Source organism: Parastagonospora nodorum (genome assembly GCF_000146915.1).
Source record: "Parastagonospora nodorum SN15 chromosome Unknown scaffold_38, whole genome shotgun sequence".
Lineage (NCBI taxonomy): Eukaryota > Fungi > Ascomycota > Dothideomycetes > Pleosporales > Phaeosphaeriaceae > Parastagonospora > Parastagonospora nodorum.
The window spans coordinates 244,510-266,015 of record NW_001884586.1 but is presented as its reverse complement, the minus strand read 5'-3'; the positions used below and the strand labels follow the sequence as shown (position 1 = coordinate 266,015).

Genomic DNA, 21,506 nt, shown 5'->3' with positions numbered 1-21,506 from the left:
TTGTGTCTACTCGAGGACTATGTACTTTCGCAAATGTTCGGGTATCGCGCCATACAGCTTCTTCGACTCTAACCATTTCTTGGAGAATAGACGGTCAGCGTAGCGGTATGCGCCATCGCAAAGTAGCGTGACGACTGTGCTGCCCTTGCCCATCTTCTCTGCCACCTCCTTTGCCGCAACGACGTTCAAGCATGAGCTAGCACCAAGATACAAACCCTCCTCGTCTAAGCATCTGTATACCATCTCAATGGTCTTCTCATCGCTAATGTGGACTGAGCCATCTAGCAGGTCGATGTCGGGCTTCAGATTGTCTGTCACTCGGCCCTGGCCGATTCCTTCTGTTATCGAGCCTCCTTGCCTCTCCGCAAGCTTGCCGCCGCTCTGTATGTATGAATGTAGCACTGAGCCTGGAGGATCTGCCAAGAAGCTCTTCACTCTTCCGTCACTCTTCTCCTTGAGATATCGTGTGACACCGGCCAACGAACCACCGGTGCCTGTGGCGCAAGTGAAGGCGTCAATCTTGCCGGCGGTCTGATACCAGATCTCGGGTCCAGTAGTCTCGATATGTGCCTGTCGGTTCGCCACGTTGTCGAACTGGTTCGTCCATACGGCGTTGTCTAAGCGGTCCGCGTGTCGTTTAGCCTGGTGATTGTAGTTTTCTGGATTGTCGAATGCCACGGCGGGCACTGGGTACACCTCGGCCCCCAAGAGGCGTAGCAAATCAATTTTGCCCTGCGACTGTGTATTTGGCATGTAGATGACCAATTTGTAGCCCTTTGACCGGCAGACATGCGCCAGACCGATACCAGTGTTGCCAGCTGTGCCTTCGATGACGGTACCGCCGGGCTTGATAAGGCCCAGGCGTTCGGCATTCTCGACGACGAAGAGAGCGGCGCGATCCTTGACGGAGCCACCGGGGTTCTGAAATTCAGCCTTGCCGAGGACGTTGCAGCCGGTTTCTTCAGAGAGCCTCTTGAGGCGGATGAGCGGGGTCTTGCCAATGGCTGTGTCGAGTCAGCACATGGCTCGCTGGTGGTAACAGGCATCATAGCTTACCATCGATGAAGCCCCGCTGTCCAATGCCTTGGGCTTTGGAGATGTTCACAGCAGTTTGGTGCACCGCATCTGACTGTATCTGGCCGATGCTTTCAGCGCTCCGCCATGCTGAAGCGGCAAAGCCACGCGCCGCTGTCCTGAACATGTCGCGCAGCAGAGGGAATTCGAGCTTGGCGGCGACAAGGCGACAGGGCGACAGGGCGACAAAACTGACGATGCTACACGGAATGGCGCTCGGGCCCCGATGTCGCCATGGCCCCGGGGCGTGGGGGACCCCTGCACCCTGCTTCACGTGCGGGCTCCGCGGGCGTTGCCAAATGCGGAAGCATGTGTGTGGTGTAAACAGCGAGGGGCAGGCGCGACCAACATCAATTGCCACATCAGACCACTCGGACACTCGACACTCGACACTCTGGACACACAGCAGACATGCCCGGGCGAACATCGACGCGCTCGACGCGCACATCGACCGCCTCGACCACCAAACGAGCCTCCTCCGCACGCCAGTCCGCAAATGCCGTCGAAATCCCAGATGAAGGCCCCATCACGCCGCTGCGCACACAAATCGCCCAAGTCTTTGGAGACGCCCAGAAGACGACGGCCACACAGCGAAAACTGGTCGTCAATCTACGGAAGATCCAGGAAGCGTGCTGCTACGAGCCGCCGACCACAGCCAAGGGCGGCAAGAAGGCCCCGGGCGAAGTCGACGACGACTTTGACGAGGAGGACTTCAACACCGAAGTCGGCCGGTGCGTCATCAGAATACTCGGCATCAAGAAGAGCGAGCCCGTGGGAGACAGGCTGATCCGGTTTCTGGGCCTGTTCCTGAAGTTTGCTGCCGAGAAAGACCATGCCATTTTCGCATCAACCGAGGCCGAAGAAGAAGAGGGCGTTCTCCACGAGACACCCAGCAGCCGTCTGACATCCAAGCTACTCCTGTCCATCCTCGGCTTCCTCAACTCCAAAGACAAGACGGTCCGCTTCCGCGCCACACAGCTGGTTGCACACGTTGTCAACAACCTCACAGCCATCGACGACGACACCTTCAACCTCATCCGGCTAGGCGTGCTAAAGCGATTGCGGGACAAGGAGCCCTCAGTACGCGTACAGGCAGTCTTGTGCCTCGGTCGCTTTGTGGGCGAAGACGAGGAAGATGATGATGAGGACAGCGACGACGACGACGACGTGGCTGGTGGCATCATGGAGAAGCTACTGGACATCATGATCAACGATCCGAGCGCTGAAGTGCGACGCGCTGTACTTCTCAACTTGCCCATGTGGCCAACAACCCTCAGCTATATCCTCGAGCGAGCCCGAGACATGGATGCAACGACTAGACGACTGGTCTATGGCAAGATCCTGCCTGCCCTCGGTGACTTCAGACACATGTCTCTCGTTCAGCGCGAGAAGATGATCAGATGGGGCCTTCGAGACCGAGACGATTCAGTTCGCAAAGCCGCTGCGCGTCTCTTCCGAGAACAGTGGCTTGAGCACTGCGCGTCATCGCGCGATGATCGTCCTGAAGAGGAGAAGAAGGCAGGCGATGCTGCCCCACCAAACATGGAAGCTTTGTGCGAATTACTAGAACGTATCGACGTTACGCGATCTGGCGAAGAAGATGGTATGGCCCACGAAGCCATGCGTGAGTTCTGGGCAGGACGTCCGGACTATCGCGAGGCGACTACATTTGACCATGACTTTTGGAAGAACCTGGATGCTCAGACTGCTTTTATTGCCCGTACCTTCAACGACTATTGCCACAGCGCCGATGACGCCAGAGCTCAAGACATGATCGAGGACAAGATGCCCGAAGTCACCATGTTCGCATTTGTCCTGCAGAAAGAGCTGAATTCTCTCATGGAGCTAGTGCAAAAGGGCGCTGTCATGGACGAGGATGACCCGGAAGCGGAAGAGGTACAAGAGGACGCTGAAGAACAAGACTTCATCGTCCAGCAATTGCTACACATCGCCATGACTCTCGACTATACGGACGAAATGGGCCGGAGGCAGATGTATAACATCATGAGAGAGTCCATCGCCAAGGCCCATTTGCCAGAGGAGTGCACGAAACTTGCCATCGAAGTCCTGAGAACAGTCTGCGGAAGCCGTGGCGAGTCCGACTTCTGTGCACTGATCTTGGAGGCCATTGCTGAGGTCCGAGATAGTCTTCTAGATGCTGACGATGATGCCACCGAGAAAGGTGAGAATGACGAGGAGAGCTTCCACTCGGCGCGATCTGATGTTGATGCTCCAATGCTCATTGGGTCAAAGAAGAACACAGAGGAGCTGACCCCGGAGGAAGAGGAAGCACAGCGAGTTCGTGAGGTCATGGTATACTCAAAGTGCCTGCACATCGCCCAGTGTACACTACAGAATGTGCATTGTGACCTGGAGTCTGACAATTCGTTGACGAATATACTGAACACGCTCATCATCCCAGCTGTTCAAGCACGCGAGGCCATGATTCGCGAGCGCGGTGTAATATGTCTCGGACTGGCTACACTGCTCAGCAAGGTATGTCATGAGTTGATTTTCAGTTGGCTCGCAAGCTAATCATGCGCAGGATCTCGCTACAAGCAACTTGGATCTCTTCTTTCACTGCTTCACAAAAGGTCACGACGCTCTCAAGGAGATCGTTATCCAGATCCTGACAGACACCATCATCACGCATCCCCAGCTTCTTGCTCCTCCAGCAGCGGACCCAGATGCTACTGCAGAAGACGCTGAGTCTGAGCCGAAGCCAAACGTTCTCATCAGGCCAATCACCAAAGTCTTATTGAAGGCTTTCAATAGCTCAGACAACAAGCGGTTGAATCTAATTGCATGCACAGCTGCTTCTAAGCTGCTTTTGCTGGGCATCTTACCACCAGCACCAACAGCCGAGATACTCAAAGCCTTTACGCTAACGTATTTTGACCCTGAGACGGCAGCAAATCCAGCATTAAGGCAAGCCTTGAGCTACTTCCTCCCTGTATTCTGCCACTCGAAGCTCAAGAATGCACAACTCATGGCCCAAATCGCCGTGCCCGTCATTTCAAAGCTTCTTCTTATGCGCGAGGAGACTTTAGATGAAGAGGCTGACGATATGGTATCCTGGCCGGTCATCACGGCTCATCTGTCTGAATGGACAGATGGTAGAAAGGTCGTTGGTGCGACCGAACTTGGTCTCGATGGAAAGACGAGCACTTCCGCGGAGGCAGAGGAGCCACACATTCATCTATCGATTGAAGTTCTTGAGCGCGCCCTCACGAGCACATGCAGCAGGGACGAACGCAAGCCTTTACTCTCTCTTCTCAGTAAGCTTTTCATTGCGCCGTCATCATCGACAAGAAAGGGTGAGGAGGCAACCAGCGGAGAGAGTCTGGGCACTCTTCATGCCCTTGTATCAGAGGCTGTCGAAGGCAAAATTGGCATAGATGCAACTCAACGCAACTACCTCTCGAAACTCGAACTCAGCCTGACCAAGCGTCTTGGCGAAGTCGAACATGTCACACAAGTCCCCCATCAGGAAGAGCTCAACGAATCAGCTGCGCCTTCCCCCGACCAGACGGAAGCCAATCTCGAAGAGCAATCGCAAGCAGATGCTACGGAATTACCTGGAACGCAAGATGTCGACGGCTCAGAAATTGGTGACGAGGAAGATGACGGAGATACGATGCTGGCAGGCATGCAAGGCGAAGGCACGCGCATGCCACTCGAAGAGTATGACGACGAGAGTGATGACACAGAGCTCCCGGCAGCAAAGAGGAATCGTCACACAGTCACGGAAGACGATATCGTTGAGAGTTTGTTGGCTAGTGAGAGTGAGATGTAAATGAGGGATTGGATTGAGTGTTTTCTTTCTATCGGCGTTGAATCATTTTTCTTCGAATGATATCCCATAGGGGCCAGTATCGATGGCTTTATTTGAATGACATTTCACATGAAAGCTTCGCCAGCTACGAGTGCCTTGTGTTGTAACGAGACTCCAGTCAAAGACACGAAAATCATTGTCTGAGGAAGTTAAAGCGCGAGCAGCTTATGACTGTGGACAGCCTACTGTCCGTTCTTCAGTAGCACGTGAATTTCAAAGAAAATTTACTACGAATGCACGTGGAGCCTGAGCTGTAGAGCATTTGTATACATATACTTGGTCTACAGCCGTAATGACCTAATGACAACTACTCCAATACACCTCCCAAAATGCGCCGCTAATGTCAAAACCAGACTGGGTCGTCTTGGACCTACTTCACCAAGGTCTATCGATACTCTCCATCCACCCAAATACCTCTCTCACATAGTCCCTGACTCTCTTACACTTCTCCGTAGACTCCAGCTCCCTACATGCCTCTTCCTCCACAACATCCCACAGTCTTCGTTCTACATCAAATCCTAGCGTCCTCTCCATGTCTTCTTTGAACCCCCACATGCGATGCATAGTCCCATCATGCGCCTCGTATGTGATTTCGTTTGTATCCAAGAGCAGCTTACTCGGATCCATCTGCAGCATATTCTGGTGTACAAAGACAGGCTTAGGAGACGGAGGGGTATGTCTCGTGTAATTGAGCTTCTTCTCCACGACAAGATCTGGGTGCGCGCGATCTTCTTTCTCCCATTTCGCGGACTCGTGGATGTGTGAAGGGTAAGGGGCGCCGTATTCGAAATCCGTACCGCAGTCTGCCTGTGCAAGCCCTGTGGCGCGAAATGTCCCGTTCCACAATCGGCCTAGTGCTCTTGGTGCGGTGCGGACTTGATACCATGGCAGGCCGGTAGCTAGTGCGGCTTGGATGAATGTTTCTTGGTGCCTGGAGCTTAGGGGGTAGTAGTAGTCAGGGCCGTAGTAGTTGTAGTATACCATCATGAGGAGCGATTCTTGGTGCATGTTTTTGTTCAGCATTATTTGGCTGGAGTCGGTGGAGTAGCGGGTCGATACGGGTTCCACAGGTACTCCAGCGATATGGTAGTAGTGCGGAGAAGTTGTGATTCCGAAGAAGCTTGGCCAGGTCACGAGGCCGTGGGTGGTGTAGGGCGGTGTAGTAAAGAGTACAGTTGGGTCGTAGACGGGAAACGCATCCGCGTCGAGGTATAGGACATCTTGGAAGGTAGACAACATGATAGCTAGTATATTATCTTGGCTGCGGTATTGACTTGTAATATTTAGACTTTGAGTGTAGCCCTCGGACAGGCTGATGCAACGTGCATTCAAAGAAGGCAGAATGATGTCGCAGGTCGTTCGGTCTCGGACGGTCCAATCATCGACGAAGACCTCCATGGGGAGACTACATCCAGTCCTGCGCAGCATACGCAGCGAGACAAGAAATACAGGTAACTGTTCAGAATCGGTGGCGGTCACGATACCAGTAGTCCCAGCCGAGAAGGGCAATTTGGGCGCCAGACGTAGTGTTGACTTGCGCATTTTATAGTGGGCTCGAAGTAATGCTGTCTCATCTTGGTCCGTGAAGTTGAGAAGTTGCTGTGATATCTTTTCCCCTGGATTGAGAGGGTCAAAATGGTGTTCTGCATGGTGAACATGCTCGTCCTGGACTCGGAGAGGCTTGCATTGCGGCGCGGTCGCTACCAAAGCTGATGCGACGTCCTGCCAAAAGTCGATTATCGAGGCGTTGAAAATCGAGCTTGTCTCCGTAACGTTCCTGAATGAGTTTCCAGGAACCTGTGCGAATGTTGGAGGAGCTGCGAATCTTCGCGGCAGGATCAATATGGCGCACGTGAGTAAGAATACGAGGAATGCCCCTAAGCGCACTATGGGTGACATGCATTGCGGGGCGTTGATCAGCATGGTGGCTGCCAGTTGGGGAGTTCCATGAAGCCGGGTGCTAGCGCGCTGCGTCCGAACAGTGCGATGAAAATGGGATTGAAGCACTAGAGAGCATGGCAATTATGTCCTACGCGACTCTTGCATGTGGACAGAAGTAAGACGAGAGCCGTTGAGATCTTAGCCAACCGATATCCTGGCATCAGAGGACGCCTAGGCCGAACAGGGTTACCTTTATCCAGGCGTTGGTCGCCTCAAATAACGCTCGCGCTAGATAAAGCTACCGTTCGCCTAAGCACCCGCCTTACAAGGAACACCGCACATCTTTCAGCCGTCACATGGGTTAGCTTCGTAACTTCGCGTTGCCAGCAGTGTTTGCATGATTGGCATGATGGATCTTGTTCTAAGCTAGGAGTGGCATCGAATGCGAGAATAGTCATTGATCAGTGTCGTTCTTTTCAACTGGAGGTTTGCCAGGACGGATAATAACTGTTGCGCATAATAGTTCAACTTCACAAGCGGTGGAAGTACTAGCTGTGTCTGATGTGTAGCAAGTACATCTATCTCTAGTGCTATGTGTTTGAGGTTGGCCTTCAGTATGGCGCAACTGAGTGCCTAAGCGGAAAGTAAAGACCAGAAGATGAAGGGGCATATTAGTTACAAGCAGCTGTCGAGCTAAGCGGCAACTCCCTAATGCCACGCTGAGACCGCCGCAACGCTATGCGAGATGATCGCGAAAGGAAGGTTCGGCTACGTGCCTGACAATTTGGATGGTGAAAGGAAAGACGCAAACGCAATAAAGAGCATTGAAATGCAGAAAAAGAAGGAGGCTATCAGTAAATCAAGAAGTCCTCCGAAGACGCTCCCGGCAAGCCTTGTGTTGCCGCCATCCTGTGCTTGTACTTTTTGCCCGGCCATCCAGCTTTTGAAAATGTGTAACAGTCGACCCCCGAACACCTCAATCCGCAAAGGTATCGAACTCCCCCAATGTGATTCCAGTTCTATAAGCACCCGAATCCCGTTTCCATGCCAGGCAGCCTGCAAATGCCACGAAATCTTAATCAGAGTATCGACAAACTCCCTCAAATCAATCTTGCCCGTGCCATCCTATCCGAAAAAAACCGTCCCACATCAAATCGCTGTGCAGATCTGGACTCCAGAAGATCGATACCATATGTACGTGTGGCTTACGCCGGCGACTTGTTGGCCGGGTTGGAGGCGTTGCGACGATCATCGTTCATCGAAAGCGAGCCGAATCCGGTCGACAAGAAAGAGAAAGGGTCGTTGCGACCGTCACCGCCGTTAGGGGCTCCCTGGTTGGGGTAGGGGTCGGCGGAGGAGAAAGCGGCCTCAGCAGAGCGGCTGTCAAACGGCGTAGCGTGCATACCGCCATTGGGCATGTAGCCGGCGTTCATAGGAGGGTAAGGGCTAGCACCGCCCATACCGGCGGGAAGAGCGTACGAGCTAGGCGGCGCTCCGTATTGCTGAGGGGGGTAGCCACCGGAGAAACCAGCAGGACCATAGGGGCCGGCGCCAGGAGTACCGCCCATGGAAGGGCCCATGCCGAAGCCAGAGGGGGTGTCCATTGGGGAGGGGAACGCGGAATCAGCAACGACAGCTGCTCCAGCACGACTAGCACCACAACGCAGACAAGCAGTGTTCTTGGCGAAGTTGTGGTAACCGCAGCCATTCTCACCGCACTTCCAGTCTCCAGCGCGGAAAGGTACAGCACCGGCACCACCACGCATGTGACCGCCACCCATGCCGTGGCCATGACCGCCGTGACCCATGTGGTGCTGAGGAGGTCCCATCATACCAGGGTGGCCATAACCACCGCCGTATCCCGGGTATCCCATGGCATCTCCAGCCGGTGGGCCTTGCTGCATGGCGGGGAAAGAGCAACGGAAACAAGCAGTGCGGCGCTGGAAGTTTGAGAAGCCACAAGACGGGCAGTTCCAGTCACCGGGACGAGGGCGATTCTTGCTAGGCGGGAACGGAGTAATGATCTCGGCAGCGCGGTCGAGGACGCGGCCCGAGGAGGGCGAGACCTCAATAGCCTTCTCGTTGAGCGCGCGACCGTTCATGCAAAGGCTCTCAGCAGCCTAGACTTGTCAGTAGGTCATGTTATTCACACATGATTGCAACTTACCTCCTCGTGGGAAGAGAAGATAGCGAAGCCAGTACCAGTTGGCTTGTGCTGGTCAGGTGTACGTAGCGTCCAGAAGGCAATGGGGCGGCCACCGAATTGGGTGAACCAGCTCTCGAGCTCAGACTGCGTGGTGTCGTGAGGCAATCCACTCATGTGGAGGACCTTGCTGCGCTCCGATAGGAATGCGCGGACGTCAGCGCGAGCATCCATGGGTTTAGTAAGAACGTCAGGATGGTCCTGCGGTGGTTGGCTCTTTCGGATGAGACCTCGCAGAACTCGGGCAAGTGTGACGGCCTCTTCCATAGCACGGCGCGGGGAGGCGGGGGCAAGGGCCTGCAGGTGAAAGGGCAGGTTGTGCTTGATGGGAGCGGATGATTGTACGGGCTCTACCTCCAATGCCGCGCAGATGTTGGTCAAAGCACTGGAACCGAAAGGCAGACTCTCCGGGTGGTGGGCCTGCCAACGCTGGTACTCTGTGCGGAGGTCGAAGGTGCGTGAATGTTGAAGATACGGTGGTAAGACAACCGCCTTGTCGCGAGCTTCGCGCGGCAATTGGACCCTGAGGTCCCACGAATCGAGGGTGACGAATGCGAACTCGAGGTTCTTGGTGTGCTCTTGGGCAAAGGTTGTGAAGCGTTCGATGGCGTCGCGGAATGATCCTGCGTTGCGTACTTGATCCCAGGTGAGAGTGGTCAAGCTAGCTGCAAAAGTCGACGCGTCAGTCGTGGAGCAGAAAATGTGTCAATGCGGTGCACTTACTGCAGAGTGCCGTGATTGGGGTGTTGACGGGCTTGACCAGTACGCTTTCCCTATGCAGCTGTTGTTGCCGTTAGCAATTGTGGGGTGGTGCATGGTGCGTAGTGCGTAGTGCAGTGACGGTACCTCTTCACACGACTTTGCGTCCAACAGAATCCATCCCAGCTCAATGACTTCTGCCGAGTCCTTCGTGACGTAGACGCCGTGCTCGTCGCAGGTGGTGGCCACGTGAATCACCAGGTACCGGTCGAGATTCGGGGCGGCCGGGCTTGGTGTGGCTTGAGATGCCATGATTCCTATCTTACAATGCTGATTAGTCAATGGTCTGGAGGTGTTGTTGCGTCTTGTCGAGCGGGCGCTGCTGCTGCGTTGGTGTTGAGGAAAGGGCGAGGTTTGTCGGCGGACGTCGAAGGAGCGATTGTCAGCGGGCTGGTGAAGGTGAAGCCAGCGAGTGAGGGGGAGAGCTGTCGAAGCTGGTAGCGGAGGTGAAGGGGAAACGGAGCCTCGAGATTGAGACGGGACGAAGTGACGGGTCTTTGTGTGAGATGAGACCAAGCAGGTAGAGATGCGGTCGGATACACTGAAGCTCCGAGCAATGCGTCCAGGAAGATTTCTTGACGTGGACAGTGAAGCTAACGCGCATGCATCAAGAGCTTAGCTTGGCAGACCATTTGAGCATCAGTGCAGATGTGGGTCCTATCATTACCCCTCGACGACGCGCATTATGAGCTTTACAAATGAACACGACGACAACATAAATCCGGCACCATGGCAACCTTTGACTAGATGGAGCATGTGCTGCCCCCGCTCCCCCCTTCACTGCCAAACGGCTGCTGCCGCTTCGAGCTGGCTCGCTCTACATGCCCAATATCCGACTGGCTGCAGGACGGACACGGCGGACAATATTCGCTTCCGCGCGGCGAGGTCCCGAGGCGTTAGGCGTTGAAACGTCGGCCGTACGTTGGCTCAGTTTGCAGATGAGCTGTTCGCGCCGTACTCGAGCAATCTGACGGCAGGCACAAACGAGCCCGAGGGCGCAAGTATCCGCGCTCTAGCACGGCTGCATATATGGGTAACCCTGCGCTGTGGAGCGAAGCACACAGTAAGCTAGACGGTGCTGCTCCGGGCCTTGTTGAGATTTGACGGATGGCTACATGTCTCCATGGAAAAGGACGGCGCCACCTCCAACAGACACGTGTTGGCCTCCACCGGCTTTGCTATGCACTGGTGGACGGTGACGGTCCCGGATCGTCCCTTGTTTCACATCCAGAGATCTTCATCTGCTCTTCCGCACTTGAGTCCGCGTTGGCGTCTTGTGTGGAATCCCTGTCGATCTTCATCCCCGCGGCGAAGTCAATATGCACGTGACGTTGGCATACACGGCCACACGGCTTCAAGGGCTCGCTCTTTTGTCGCCGGGCTGATCGCAGGGAGATTTGCTTACATGTACAACGGGCACTAGACCGCCACAGCACTCGCTATTTGTTGCGGGCGCCTTGCCTGACTCTCTGTCTTTGTCGTACATAGATCACCCCTTAACGCGTCTCCGGGCTTTGTGCAAGCGCCATTGTAGACAGCTCAGCTTGCCTGCTTCTTGTATCCGCCCCGGACCCGCTTGCCCATTTTCACACGAGTGTCCATAGCTATTGCTTGGCCATGTCCATTTCTAGCTTCCCCGCAACATCTTCGCGACGCGAGTAAGTAGAACCACACCTGCCTTTGGGCCTGCACACTGCCAGCAAACAATCTGTGTGCACTCAATTGTGAACGCTCCCTAATCAAACCGCAACTAGTTCGCCCCGCGGCATCATGGGCTTCTTCAAGCGCTTCTCGCGTAAGAAGAGCAAGCCCGCCAATGTAGCCCCATGGAATGAAGCTTACTCGTCGGCCACCTACACGTACACCGGACCTGACCAGACCCAACGGTTGCCGGAGAATGTTTTGCGCCGCATCTTCGAGGAGCTCTGTCCGCACTCGGCCGACGAGACGCTGGATGGCAGTGAAGACAGTGGCAACGATGGGTGCATGAGCTGTGACATGCGCGACCTGGCGCACTGCGCGCTGACCAGGCGACAATGGTACGGCATTGCTGCCGGGCTGCTGTAGGTGTGGAATGCTGCTACCAGGCAGCATCGAGGCTGACTTGTGCAGATACAACAGCATCCGGATTGACGCGGTCCACTACTGCGCGCTCGAAGAGGTCTTTGCGGACCAGCGAAGGAAGTCGCGCCACGGAGACGAGGTCGACCGCCCCACCGCCCGACTCCAGCAGCTGTGCCAGAGCGTGCGCGGCAACCAGTACCTCGGCCAGCGCGTGCGCTTCATCAAGCTGCCATACATGCTGAGAGAGTCGGCAAAGGCGGACCTCGCGCGGACCGTCTCAGGCTGTCCCAACCTCGAATACATCGACCTGCCAGATGGCTTCTACACCGGCGACCCATCGTGCCAGTTGCTGCGGCAGGAGCTCCAGGCGCGCTGTCCCCACATCAGGAAGATGAAGTACAACGAGGGCGGAGAGCAGACCCTCGAGTCGCTCATGCACGGCTACTGGCAAGAGCTGAGCGTCATCGAGCTGAACAAGATCCACATCGAACCCAGCGTGCTGCGCCAGGTCTTTGGCATGCTTCCCAACCTCAGCGAGCTCGTCGTTGTGGGCGTGTCATGGATGAACGACTACACCTTTCACACCTGCTCCAGGGCTGCCCGACTTGCCCAGCACTAGGACACTGTGAGGCTGGAAAAGGGTGCACCGGCGTCACTGCCGAAGGTCTGGCGCAGTACCTCTCCAGTCCCATGTGTGCAAACAGGCTGCGGACCCTTGTCATAAAGAACTGCTCTGACATCCTGCCTACATCTCTCTACATGGTCCTCCAGGCGGCGACAAGTCTGAAGACACTAGAGTATACTGCACTCGTGGCAGCTTCTCTCCCACTAGATCCGATTCCGCCCATGGGCTCCTATACACTACACAAGCTGAACTACGAGATCATATCCACTTCCTCGAATCATCTGTACCCTCCAGGCGCCTCGTACTATCAGTACCTCGCCAAGTCGCTCATGAACAACTGTCTTCCCGCCCTCCGCCAGCTCTACGTACGCGACCCAGACTTCCCAGAGATCCTCACATTAGCACCACCTGTCCGGCCTTTCAGCGAAGCACCACCTCCCATGTTCAACCAGCCGCTCGAAGTGTATTCAAAAGGTCTTGATGAGCTTGAGTGGATCTTCACATCTATCATACCTCCGGAGGGTCATGGGCGTCGCGCATCAATATCCGTTGGACGGCCAGTAAGCAGCTATTCGGCGCACAAAGGACTTGGCGCGCAATGGGGAGGAGATGCAAGAAAGAGTGTGGTCGTACCGAACGGCTTCGGAGGATTCCTCGCTATACCAGCAGACGACGCACGACCAAGGAGCGCCGGTAATCTTGGTCCCGCTGCAGGACTTGGACACGGACACTCGCATTCTCAGAGTTTTGGTGGCGAACCTAGCCCGCGGGCAAGCTGGATGAGTCATGCGGGACGTGAGAAGCGGGCTTCAAGGGCGGATTTGTGGCGTTAACAGGCATTCATTTTGGCGGACGGCGTTCACTTCTTCTTCTTCTTCTTCACATCTTTTCCCTTTCTTCTTGGATACCCATCCATTTCGTTATCCGCGATTTGTGTACGATATAGGGAAATGGGCATGTAGGCATGTAGGCATGATACCTAGACTACGACACAGGGCAACCTTTTTTGTGTAGACCGCAGAGGCCCTTTTGAATGAAATCATTTTGATTTGGAATAATGGCATGTCCTCTCTTTGTAGCTGATAAGGTCTTGTATTTTGGAGTCATTCATTGCTCATGTAGCTGTTTATTCAAGTTTAAACTCATGTAGCAGTCTTGCTGCGCCATCAAGACTGCGCACCACATTCTTCCCATTCGCATCCTCTCCAGTCCTTCTCCGAGTCCAGCTTATCAATCGGACATTCGCTCCTCACCACCATATCCCCAATCAGCTTCTTCACCTCCTCCCTAACCTCTCTGTCTGCCTCGTCGACCCAAACCCCCTTGTCCCTCGCTCCGCATTCTACATTCCACGTCCCTCTGTCCGGCACTTCCACACCCACCCGACCACCTCCCCCCGCATCTTGCCGACCAATCTCACTAGCCCCAACAACATGATGAAACAGCTCGGGCACTACACTCCAACATCCTAAGCTCCCCGTGCACGCTTCGAGAAGCTGGACGTCGTAGGCCGATATACCACTTTCCTTCTCCTTGCTGAATCGCTCGAGTATGAGCACAGCAGATTCGCGCGTCACGGCATACGCAAAGGTGCAGAAGGGGTAGCGCGTGCGATGCAAGATGCGAGTTTGCGGTGGGAGCAGGTTGGGGGTGAGGAAGGATTGCGTAGCTGGATGTAAAGAGGTGTGAGCAGGAGATGTGGGGTCGTGGTATGCGAGATGAGAAGGCTCGATTGGCTGAGGCAGGTCGTCGCAGTGGCCTGGGTAGAGGATTTGCCATGCGCCTCGCGGGCCCCAGTAGTCGTTGGGAGAAGCAGAGATTGAGTCGAAGAGCGTCCGTACTGCAGCGGCTAGGAGGGGGATTTGTGTCTGGCGGATGTGGAGTGAGAAGTCGGTGTCGTCTTCGATTATTAGAGCAGTTTCGTGGGATGTGTCTAGAAACCTGCAGCAGTGTGTTAGACGTACAGCTCGAGCTGAGGCTGTTTTACGACTAAGAATTCAATTCTTACCGTCTCAAAGCGTTCAGATGCCCCATCCAAGCAAACGCGCTTCCCTTACTGATAGTATTCTCCTCCGCCGTGAATGCTTGGAAATCGCCTTCAGTCCATCTTGGCTGATCTGGTATCTCAATGGCCAGATTGGTGAGGTTGGCGGCCCATAGAAGACCGGAGCGGCGGGGCGAGTCAGTGTGACTGACTGCTAGTATGGTGCCGAACCCGAGGGTGGAGTTGGCTGGTAAGAGAGCTCCGGAGCCAGAATAGGATGGATAAAGGATGTATATGGTGACGAGAATGAGGACGACGATTGTAAGAGCAGAAATGAGACGGGGGGAGTGCATACTTGAGTTTAAAGTGGATGGAGAAGTGGAAGTAGAGAAATGTGTTCGGCGTAGATGTTGAGCAAATGTAGGCGAGCTGGAAGAGGTGAAAGAGCAGGTCATTGCTGCGAACACCTCCCTACTGTAGGACTTCAGTCATCAGCCATGGAAGAGAATACCTAGCGACTTGCTTTCGTTTGTGAAGCCTAGTGATAGATGTAAAGCCTTAGACTTTTCGAATAGCCCGGTGTACATTGGTCGCTTTCCGTCGTAGTCAAGGTAGGCGACATGGCGTCCAACTCACGCAAAGGTAAATCTCTCGAGTCACTGCGCATACCCACCTGTGTACTTGGTTATGGCAGAATCTGGATGCAACGTCGGGGATCGGGCGCCCATACTAGACAAAAACATGGGGTAATGATGGAGAGTAGCGCGAATTGAGAGATGTGCCGAGCGTGCTACAAATCTATCGACGTTACTGTCACCTGCCATGTCGGACTAGGTGAAGGCGCACATTCTTATCGAGTGTGGAGTAGCATCGCAACTACTACATGCCTCGCGAGCTAGCGTATTGACTTGTTTGCGTCAGGCAAAGAGTCAGAGAGAAAGGCTGCTCACCCGCCACAATGCCACAATGCATGGGCGTTGGGGGACGTGCATGATCGTCCCGCCCGCTGCAGGTCATGCAGGGCTGATCAACGGGGCGAGTGGCTGAGACAGCGTGATGCAGTCGCAAAGAGGAAACAGGCGGCATAAACCAGCCACAGCATGGTGGAATTTGATTCATAAATAGCGCCCAATGCGTGCATCGTTTATGCGCGACTGGTAGGCGACTGGCCGCGTCTACAGTCAGGCGCTGGAACGGTCGGCTAACATGATCAATTTAGGACGAAACCAACCATCCCCCCTGAACGTGCCCACCACGCAAGAAGCCAGCCGGCTCCTGCCTCCCGCGTGCATGGTTAGGCGTACTTAATTTCTTGCATGCGAAATGCCCCGTCAAGGAGGAGATTCGGTCATCGAGCCCCGGTAACCGATTCGAGGCACAGCCAGGCGCGCGTGCAGTTGCCGTGTTATCCACTCTCCATACTCACCCTTGCGTGCCCTATTTGTCTGCTCTTGACCCCCTCACTCCTCTGTGCTGCGTGCGTGCTGTCGTTGTTGGTCCCTTGCATTCCAGCAGCGCCCTGTCGCACTGCATACACGTGCCGGCATGGCTACAGAGACAGTCCCCCCAGCGACCACAACCCCCAAAATGTCGCGCTACAGGAGCGTAAGACGCGCACAAGAGCAGCAGCAAGAGCATCAACAACACAGTGCACCACCAGTCCCCGCAGTTCCCGCAGTGCCTTCCATGCCAGCAGGATCCGACATGGAGCCCAAGAAAGACGCCCCTATCAGCAGGAGCATGAGTCGCTACCACCGCCGACCGACAGTCACGCACGCGACCACCCCAGCGCTGCCCCCTCCGCGCGCCAACGCCGTGCTGACGCCGCAAACACCCCTCGACACAGCAGCCCTCCTCGTCGCGAACACGCGCTGCGAGCTCCCCCCAGAATGCCTCGAACCCAGCGAAACACCGCCCCCGGACGGCGAGAACGCGCGAAGATGCTGCCGGGCCCTGCCTCTGCCCAGTCGCCGTCACCACGGTCACCACGGTCGCCCAGGGCCGAGGACAGCGCGCGGGAGCTCTTGCAGAAAGAGCGCGAGCGGCAGCGGCTGATGAAGGAGAAATACGAGGCCGAAGCGCGCACACAGAGGGAGGCCAAACAAGCCGAGCTGGAACGGGTGGAAAGGCTGCGACGGGAGGAGGAGGAAGCTGCACTGCGGGAAGCCCAGCGCGAGGCCGAAGAAGCAGAAGCCCTGCGCAGACAAGAAGACGAGCAGCGGGCCGAGCGCGATCGGGGCAAGCGGCTCCGCAAGGCAGAGGCCCACAAAGTGCTCCAGCAGCGAGAAGAGGAGGCCCGCAGAGTGAAATTGGAAGAGCTCGAGCGCAAGGCAAAGATTGAGGAGCAGAGGCCTCGCACTGCAAAGGCCCCGTCTTCTTCATCTCCTGTATCGCCCCCACGGCACGACACCAACTTTGGCCTCTTCAAGCGGAGGAAAGACGACCTGACTCCAGAAGCTCCTGTTGTTGCATCGAAAGCGCCTCAGCTCGCTTTAGATCTCGGTGACCACCGCCAGGCAGAGACGATCAAGCCAGGAGGTGGCGGCGCAGTCCGAGGAATTGACGCGCCAACATCCGCTGTGAACGCTGGGGATAGGGTAGGTTACACGCAGTCTCATGCCGGACGAAATGCTAACCAAACGACAGCGAGTTGCAGTCGTGTGTGGCCAGAAGCGTATCCTACTGCCAGTCACGCCCACGACTACCCCTCTCGATTTGATCAAGACAGCTGCCACGGTTCTGACTGAGCCAATTGACGTCCGAACAGCAGTCATGCAAGAGCTGTTTATCAAAGTCAGCATCATGCGACCCCTGCGCAACTACGAGTACGTGCGGGATGTCATGAACTCTTGGGATGCCGACAACCAGAACGACCTCACCATCATTGACTCGGAACTCGACGGCATCGACCAGGACGACCTCCTTGCCTACAAAGTACCCGAAACGAGGCCAGATGGCATGTCCTGCTTCATCCAGTACTCGTCACGTCCTGGCAAATGGTCGAAACGCTACCTCACCCTAAAACCTGATGGCCAACTAGTCATGGCCAAGAACGAGAAGGCGAAAGAGAAGGACCAAGAGAACATCTTGACCATGACAGACTACGACATCTACACAGTCACGCAAAAGAAGCTGGCCATGGTCAAGCCACCAAAGAAGATATGCTTTGCCGTCAAGAGTTTGCAAAAGTCAAACATCTTTGCCGACGAGTCGCAATATGTGCACTTCTTCTGCACCAACGACAGAGATACAGCAACCATGTTCTACAAGGCCCTACAGCGCTGGCGAAGCTGGTACTTGAAGCATCAACTGGGCGAAGGTGCCAAGAAAAAGACCCACGCACAGCGAAGCGTCTCCGGTGCCGCAGGAGGACCGGTTGCATCATCTCATACGAGGGGAGAGTCTGTGGGATCTCACTACCAACTTGGGACCTTTTCATCGTTCATGGATCTTGACGGCTTAAACAAGACATTGGACTCGATTGAAGTCCATAAGCCGGGAGAGTTCCCAGACGACAAGCCTTTAGCAGGGCTCGGTGCCAACGCTATGCACGCCCGCAAGAAATCTATCCGTGTCAAGCAGCCACCGCCTTCCGCCTATCAGAGAAACGCAACACTTCTCGACAGCGTTCCCTCACATAACACGCAACAAGAACCAGCGAGACAAAGCTTGGGACCAACCAGAAGAGGAGACATTCGCGGCGACCGGACTTCTCGGTCGAGCATACACGACCCGTCAAAAGGCAGTACAAGAGCGAGAGCAAAAGCAAAACGGTCCGTTCACAGATGGCCCATCACTGATTAGTGGCATGGACCGTATGGCTGCGACGAACAATGAGTCAGGCTTGAGCCGCAGATCTTCTGTGCACAGCACGCGCAGCACCCACCACAAGCGCAACTCAAGCGACCTCAAACGCACTGTCTCAAAGCGCGCACCAGGTATGCCAGAACCTCTGATAGACCTGACACCAACGTACCGCCCGCCGCCCCAACACTCCAAAAACGGCAAGGGTAAAGGCTACACACCCGGAGCTCGCAGCGGTCCATTAGTAGAGAGCGCAACGTCAATCGAGGAGGCAATCGCAGTACCTCCATCCTCCGACTGGCGTGCCCGACCAGCGACAGCTTCGCGTTACCATGGCAACTACGGACGCACCAGGTCACTAAAGGGTCGCGGTGAGCCACTGGCCGCTTATACGCAAAACAACCACACCGCGGCGCCAGAAGACGATAGCGAGGCATTTACTGGCGGTCTACTCGCACAAGCTGGGTACTCACAAGGTCCCGCCACCGCTGGTCGAGGAGTCATGGATGGCTCAAAAGCCACAGGTCCCATGATCAATCTCAAAGAGGGTAATCAGATTGCGCCAGGTAGTCTCTTGTCCGCTCTGCCTGACTCGGGTGGGCCCATCATCGATCGCTCGGGGAAGTAGGATATGCAGAGGAAGAATTAGCATTGTTGGATGAGGAGTATGTTTGAAGTTCATGATACCCTGGATGGTGGGAACGGTGGATTTGGGCTGCTTATCCCTTTCGTTTTCCAATTGTTCATTGAGCGTTGCGCTTGATTGCATTGCATCTGTTTTGAGTTTTCGTTATTGTTATGTGCATCTACGGAGCATTTTTGACGTTAAGGTGGTAGGATACTGTCTATGTCATCACGGCCGTTATGGCATCGAGCATTGGAAGTCAATTCAGTCATTGTTTCAGAAGCCACCCTTGAGAATTGTTATACCACTTTATTCAAGGTGAAGCAGCGTAGAGTATCAGCAGTGTGTTGCTCATCACAAGAATACGCTACGTACCGCAGCGTCGCTTTCCATTCAAGCAGAAACGCAGGGTTCCCGAGCGGGGTGCTCACCGGTGCCATGCCGCAGCCATGCCGTGCAACACCACATATCGTACGCTGCCTAGTCTCATCATCCCGTTATCACTTCCCCTGATTCCCCTGAAGGGTTTCGATGAATCCGCGACAGATTTGAATCGCAATGTGAGGTCGACAACTTCACTTAACAGCTTCGCGAACCATCTACAAGAATGCTGATTTTCAAAATCAGCGCAACCGACGTCGAACGAGCAAGGCAGGCTGAATCTCCTTCTTCAGCCTGATTCGGGACTCACGTCCTTTTGCTATCGCATGCAGATTGCTTTCCAATCATAACGCCGCCAGGCTGCAGATGTGTGCCATGTCGTCACTGGAGCTCGACAACGTGTTCCCATCACTCACTCGCCAGCGACCTTGCTTATTGAGTGCATTTGGGATTTGTGTTCGTCCACAAGCGCTTATTACCCTGCGTTGGACTGGCCATTTTCGATCGCCGCAGCTTTTCGCAACCTCTACTCCACTCTCCAGCCTGGTCGCAATAAATTACGCCTAGAGTGCCGTTGAGAAAATGGCAGACGACGACAAGGACGCCGAGTTTGCTTTCAACCTATTCTCTGACATTGCGCCGTACGTGTAAATCCACAGTATGCGAGACGTATCACTGACCGCATAGACTGCTTGCGCTATTCGGAGACCAGTTCGCGAGGCAATTTGCGAGCGAGAGCCTGACATGGGTTGATCATCTGCTCTTTGCAATGGTGCCTCTGGGTATCATAACAAGCATAACAGGCGCTATACGCGTTCAAGGTCCAAGAATCATAAAGTCCTTCATTGGCCGCGGTAGGGAAAATCGCGCACTCGCTGAATTCGAATTGATGTCATCTACATCGAAGGAAGTATGCGAAGTGTTCAACGGAAAGTCTGTCGTACGAGTTATGGGCAAACCCACAATAGCGCAGATACTCATATTCCCACTAGAATACGACACACTCCGGAAGAGATATGAAAAGGCGGATCTCCAGATGCTGACCCCAGATACATCGTATGGGCTGAGTAAAGAAGCCGCTACGATTACGAACAACAAACCCATCAATACAGACAATTCAACAGATGATCTTTCATGTGGCATCCATACTTTACAAACTGCGGCATCCCCAGAGGGCTCAAGGGACAAGCTCATGGAATTGCGAAGTAGATGTGTCCCACGTTTCTCGAGCTCATTTGGAAATTGACGAGTATACAGAATATCAAAGCCTCAGTTTCCAGATCATGCGCAGCCTCGTGGCACGTATTCTGGGCAAAAAAAACACTATGGACGAAGATGAACTTGATCGTGACAAGATTTTTGAGTCGCTCGGTCCGCCCAATCTTCAACTGGGTCTATCTACCGATCAGTTCGGTACGGGGTTTTTCAAGAAAAGACATGAAATCTTCATCGCTGCAGTGGCTGCAGTACTGCTGCAAGCCAGCTTGATAGCTGTTGCCACCATAACAGTATACCACGAACGCACTCGAAGGGCAATATCGTTTGAACCCAAAAGCTATGGTTATTCATGCTATATCACTGGCTCTATACTACTATCCATTGGCGTCGGGGTATGCTCTTTGGCTGTGGAACGGAACACAGTCGAGTATGATTGGAGGCTATTGGTCCAGAACAACGCGGAAGAGGAATCCGTACCCAGGAGAACACCAGCAACCGAGGGAAACGCTAACATAGACCATAGCCCTCGACTATTGTGGTTACAGCAGAGCCAGGAAGTCAATGACCAGTCGTTCGGTGGTTACACAATCCTAGCTGGACCAAAATATCATGTCATCACATCCAGCCGCATCGAAGATATGAAACCAATGCGCGGGTCAACCGATGCCTCGGGACAAAGAAGGCGGTCTAGAGACAGATATGGCAAACACATCAATGCCGACTCATATCACACAAAGCCTGTAAGTTTCGGCTTGAAAACGTGGTAGACGAGAAGATATGTCGGTACTGATTTAGTCGCTAACTAGGCCAACCGCCGTTCCCACATGGACCTTCGCAAATGGGAAATATTGGCCGTCTGTGGAGCCGTCACAGCTGCGGCAGGCTTTATCGTACAGTTTATTGGCTTACGAGGCCTGACATATCCGTGCTCAATCGCGCAGCTCGTTGCTATCTTACTCATGACTCTTAAAAAGAGCTTTAGTCAGACGTCGTTTAGGTCGTGACCCTCTAACGTTGCCATGCAATCCCTCGCTTTGAATTGGAAAACGTGGG

At 54.5% G+C, this 21,506-nt stretch overlaps 9 protein-coding genes across 9 annotated transcripts; 5 read left to right on the top strand and 4 right to left on the bottom strand.

Moving 5' to 3' along the window:
• Positions 1-6: 6 nt before the first annotated feature.
• Positions 7-1,385, bottom strand: SNOG_15527 (hypothetical protein; the record flags this gene model as incomplete). Its single annotated transcript, XM_001805620.1, has 3 exons — positions 7-1,004; positions 1,057-1,274; positions 1,339-1,385. 3 exons carry the CDS (start codon positions 1,383-1,385, stop codon positions 7-9), a joined length of 1,263 nt encoding a protein of 420 aa, XP_001805672.1.
• A 100-nt stretch (positions 1,386-1,485) lies between these two features.
• SNOG_15526 (hypothetical protein) lies at positions 1,486-4,870 on the top strand (the record flags this gene model as incomplete). Its single annotated transcript, XM_001805619.1, is given in 2 exon segments — positions 1,486-3,600; positions 3,620-4,870. 2 exon segments carry the CDS (start codon positions 1,486-1,488, stop codon positions 4,868-4,870), a joined length of 3,366 nt encoding a protein of 1,121 aa, XP_001805671.1.
• Positions 4,871-5,155: 285 nt separating this feature from the next.
• Positions 5,156-6,832, bottom strand: SNOG_15525 (hypothetical protein; the record flags this gene model as incomplete). Its single annotated transcript, XM_001805618.1, has 1 exon — positions 5,156-6,832. The coding sequence occupies one exon, from the start codon at positions 6,830-6,832 to the stop codon at positions 5,285-5,287; it is 1,548 nt and encodes a 515-aa protein (XP_001805670.1). The 3' UTR covers positions 5,156-5,284.
• Positions 6,833-7,995: 1,163 nt separating this feature from the next.
• Positions 7,996-10,004, bottom strand: SNOG_15524 (hypothetical protein; the record flags this gene model as incomplete). The annotated part of the gene is made up of 4 exons (XM_001805617.1): positions 7,996-8,910; positions 8,958-9,658; positions 9,717-9,766; positions 9,850-10,004. 4 exons carry the CDS (start codon positions 10,002-10,004, stop codon positions 7,996-7,998), a joined length of 1,821 nt encoding a protein of 606 aa, XP_001805669.1.
• A 1,518-nt stretch (positions 10,005-11,522) lies between these two features.
• Positions 11,523-13,274, top strand: SNOG_15523 (hypothetical protein; the record flags this gene model as incomplete). Its single annotated transcript, XM_001805616.1, has 3 exons — positions 11,523-11,791; positions 11,820-12,367; positions 12,430-13,274. 3 exons carry the CDS (start codon positions 11,523-11,525, stop codon positions 13,272-13,274), a joined length of 1,662 nt encoding a protein of 553 aa, XP_001805668.1.
• Positions 13,275-13,607: 333 nt separating this feature from the next.
• On the bottom strand, positions 13,608-14,778 carry SNOG_15522 (hypothetical protein; the record flags this gene model as incomplete). Its single annotated transcript, XM_001805615.1, has 2 exons — positions 13,608-14,382; positions 14,450-14,778. 2 exons carry the CDS (start codon positions 14,776-14,778, stop codon positions 13,608-13,610), a joined length of 1,104 nt encoding a protein of 367 aa, XP_001805667.1.
• Positions 14,779-16,012: 1,234 nt separating this feature from the next.
• On the top strand, positions 16,013-18,857 carry SNOG_15521 (hypothetical protein; the record flags this gene model as incomplete). Its single annotated transcript, XM_001805614.1, has 4 exons — positions 16,013-16,359; positions 16,425-17,026; positions 17,082-17,981; positions 18,052-18,857. The coding sequence occupies 4 exons, from the start codon at positions 16,013-16,015 to the stop codon at positions 18,855-18,857; spliced, it is 2,655 nt and encodes an 884-aa protein (XP_001805666.1).
• Positions 18,858-19,303: 446 nt separating this feature from the next.
• SNOG_15520 (hypothetical protein) lies at positions 19,304-19,533 on the top strand (the record flags this gene model as incomplete). Its single annotated transcript, XM_001805613.1, has 2 exons — positions 19,304-19,414; positions 19,441-19,533. The coding sequence occupies 2 exons, from the start codon at positions 19,304-19,306 to the stop codon at positions 19,531-19,533; spliced, it is 204 nt and encodes a 67-aa protein (XP_001805665.1).
• Positions 19,534-19,817: 284 nt separating this feature from the next.
• Positions 19,818-21,259, top strand: SNOG_15519 (hypothetical protein; the record flags this gene model as incomplete). The annotated part of the gene is made up of 4 exons (XM_001805612.1): positions 19,818-19,876; positions 19,923-20,440; positions 20,493-21,193; positions 21,221-21,259. 4 exons carry the CDS (start codon positions 19,818-19,820, stop codon positions 21,257-21,259), a joined length of 1,317 nt encoding a protein of 438 aa, XP_001805664.1.
• Positions 21,260-21,506: the final 247 nt, after the last annotated feature.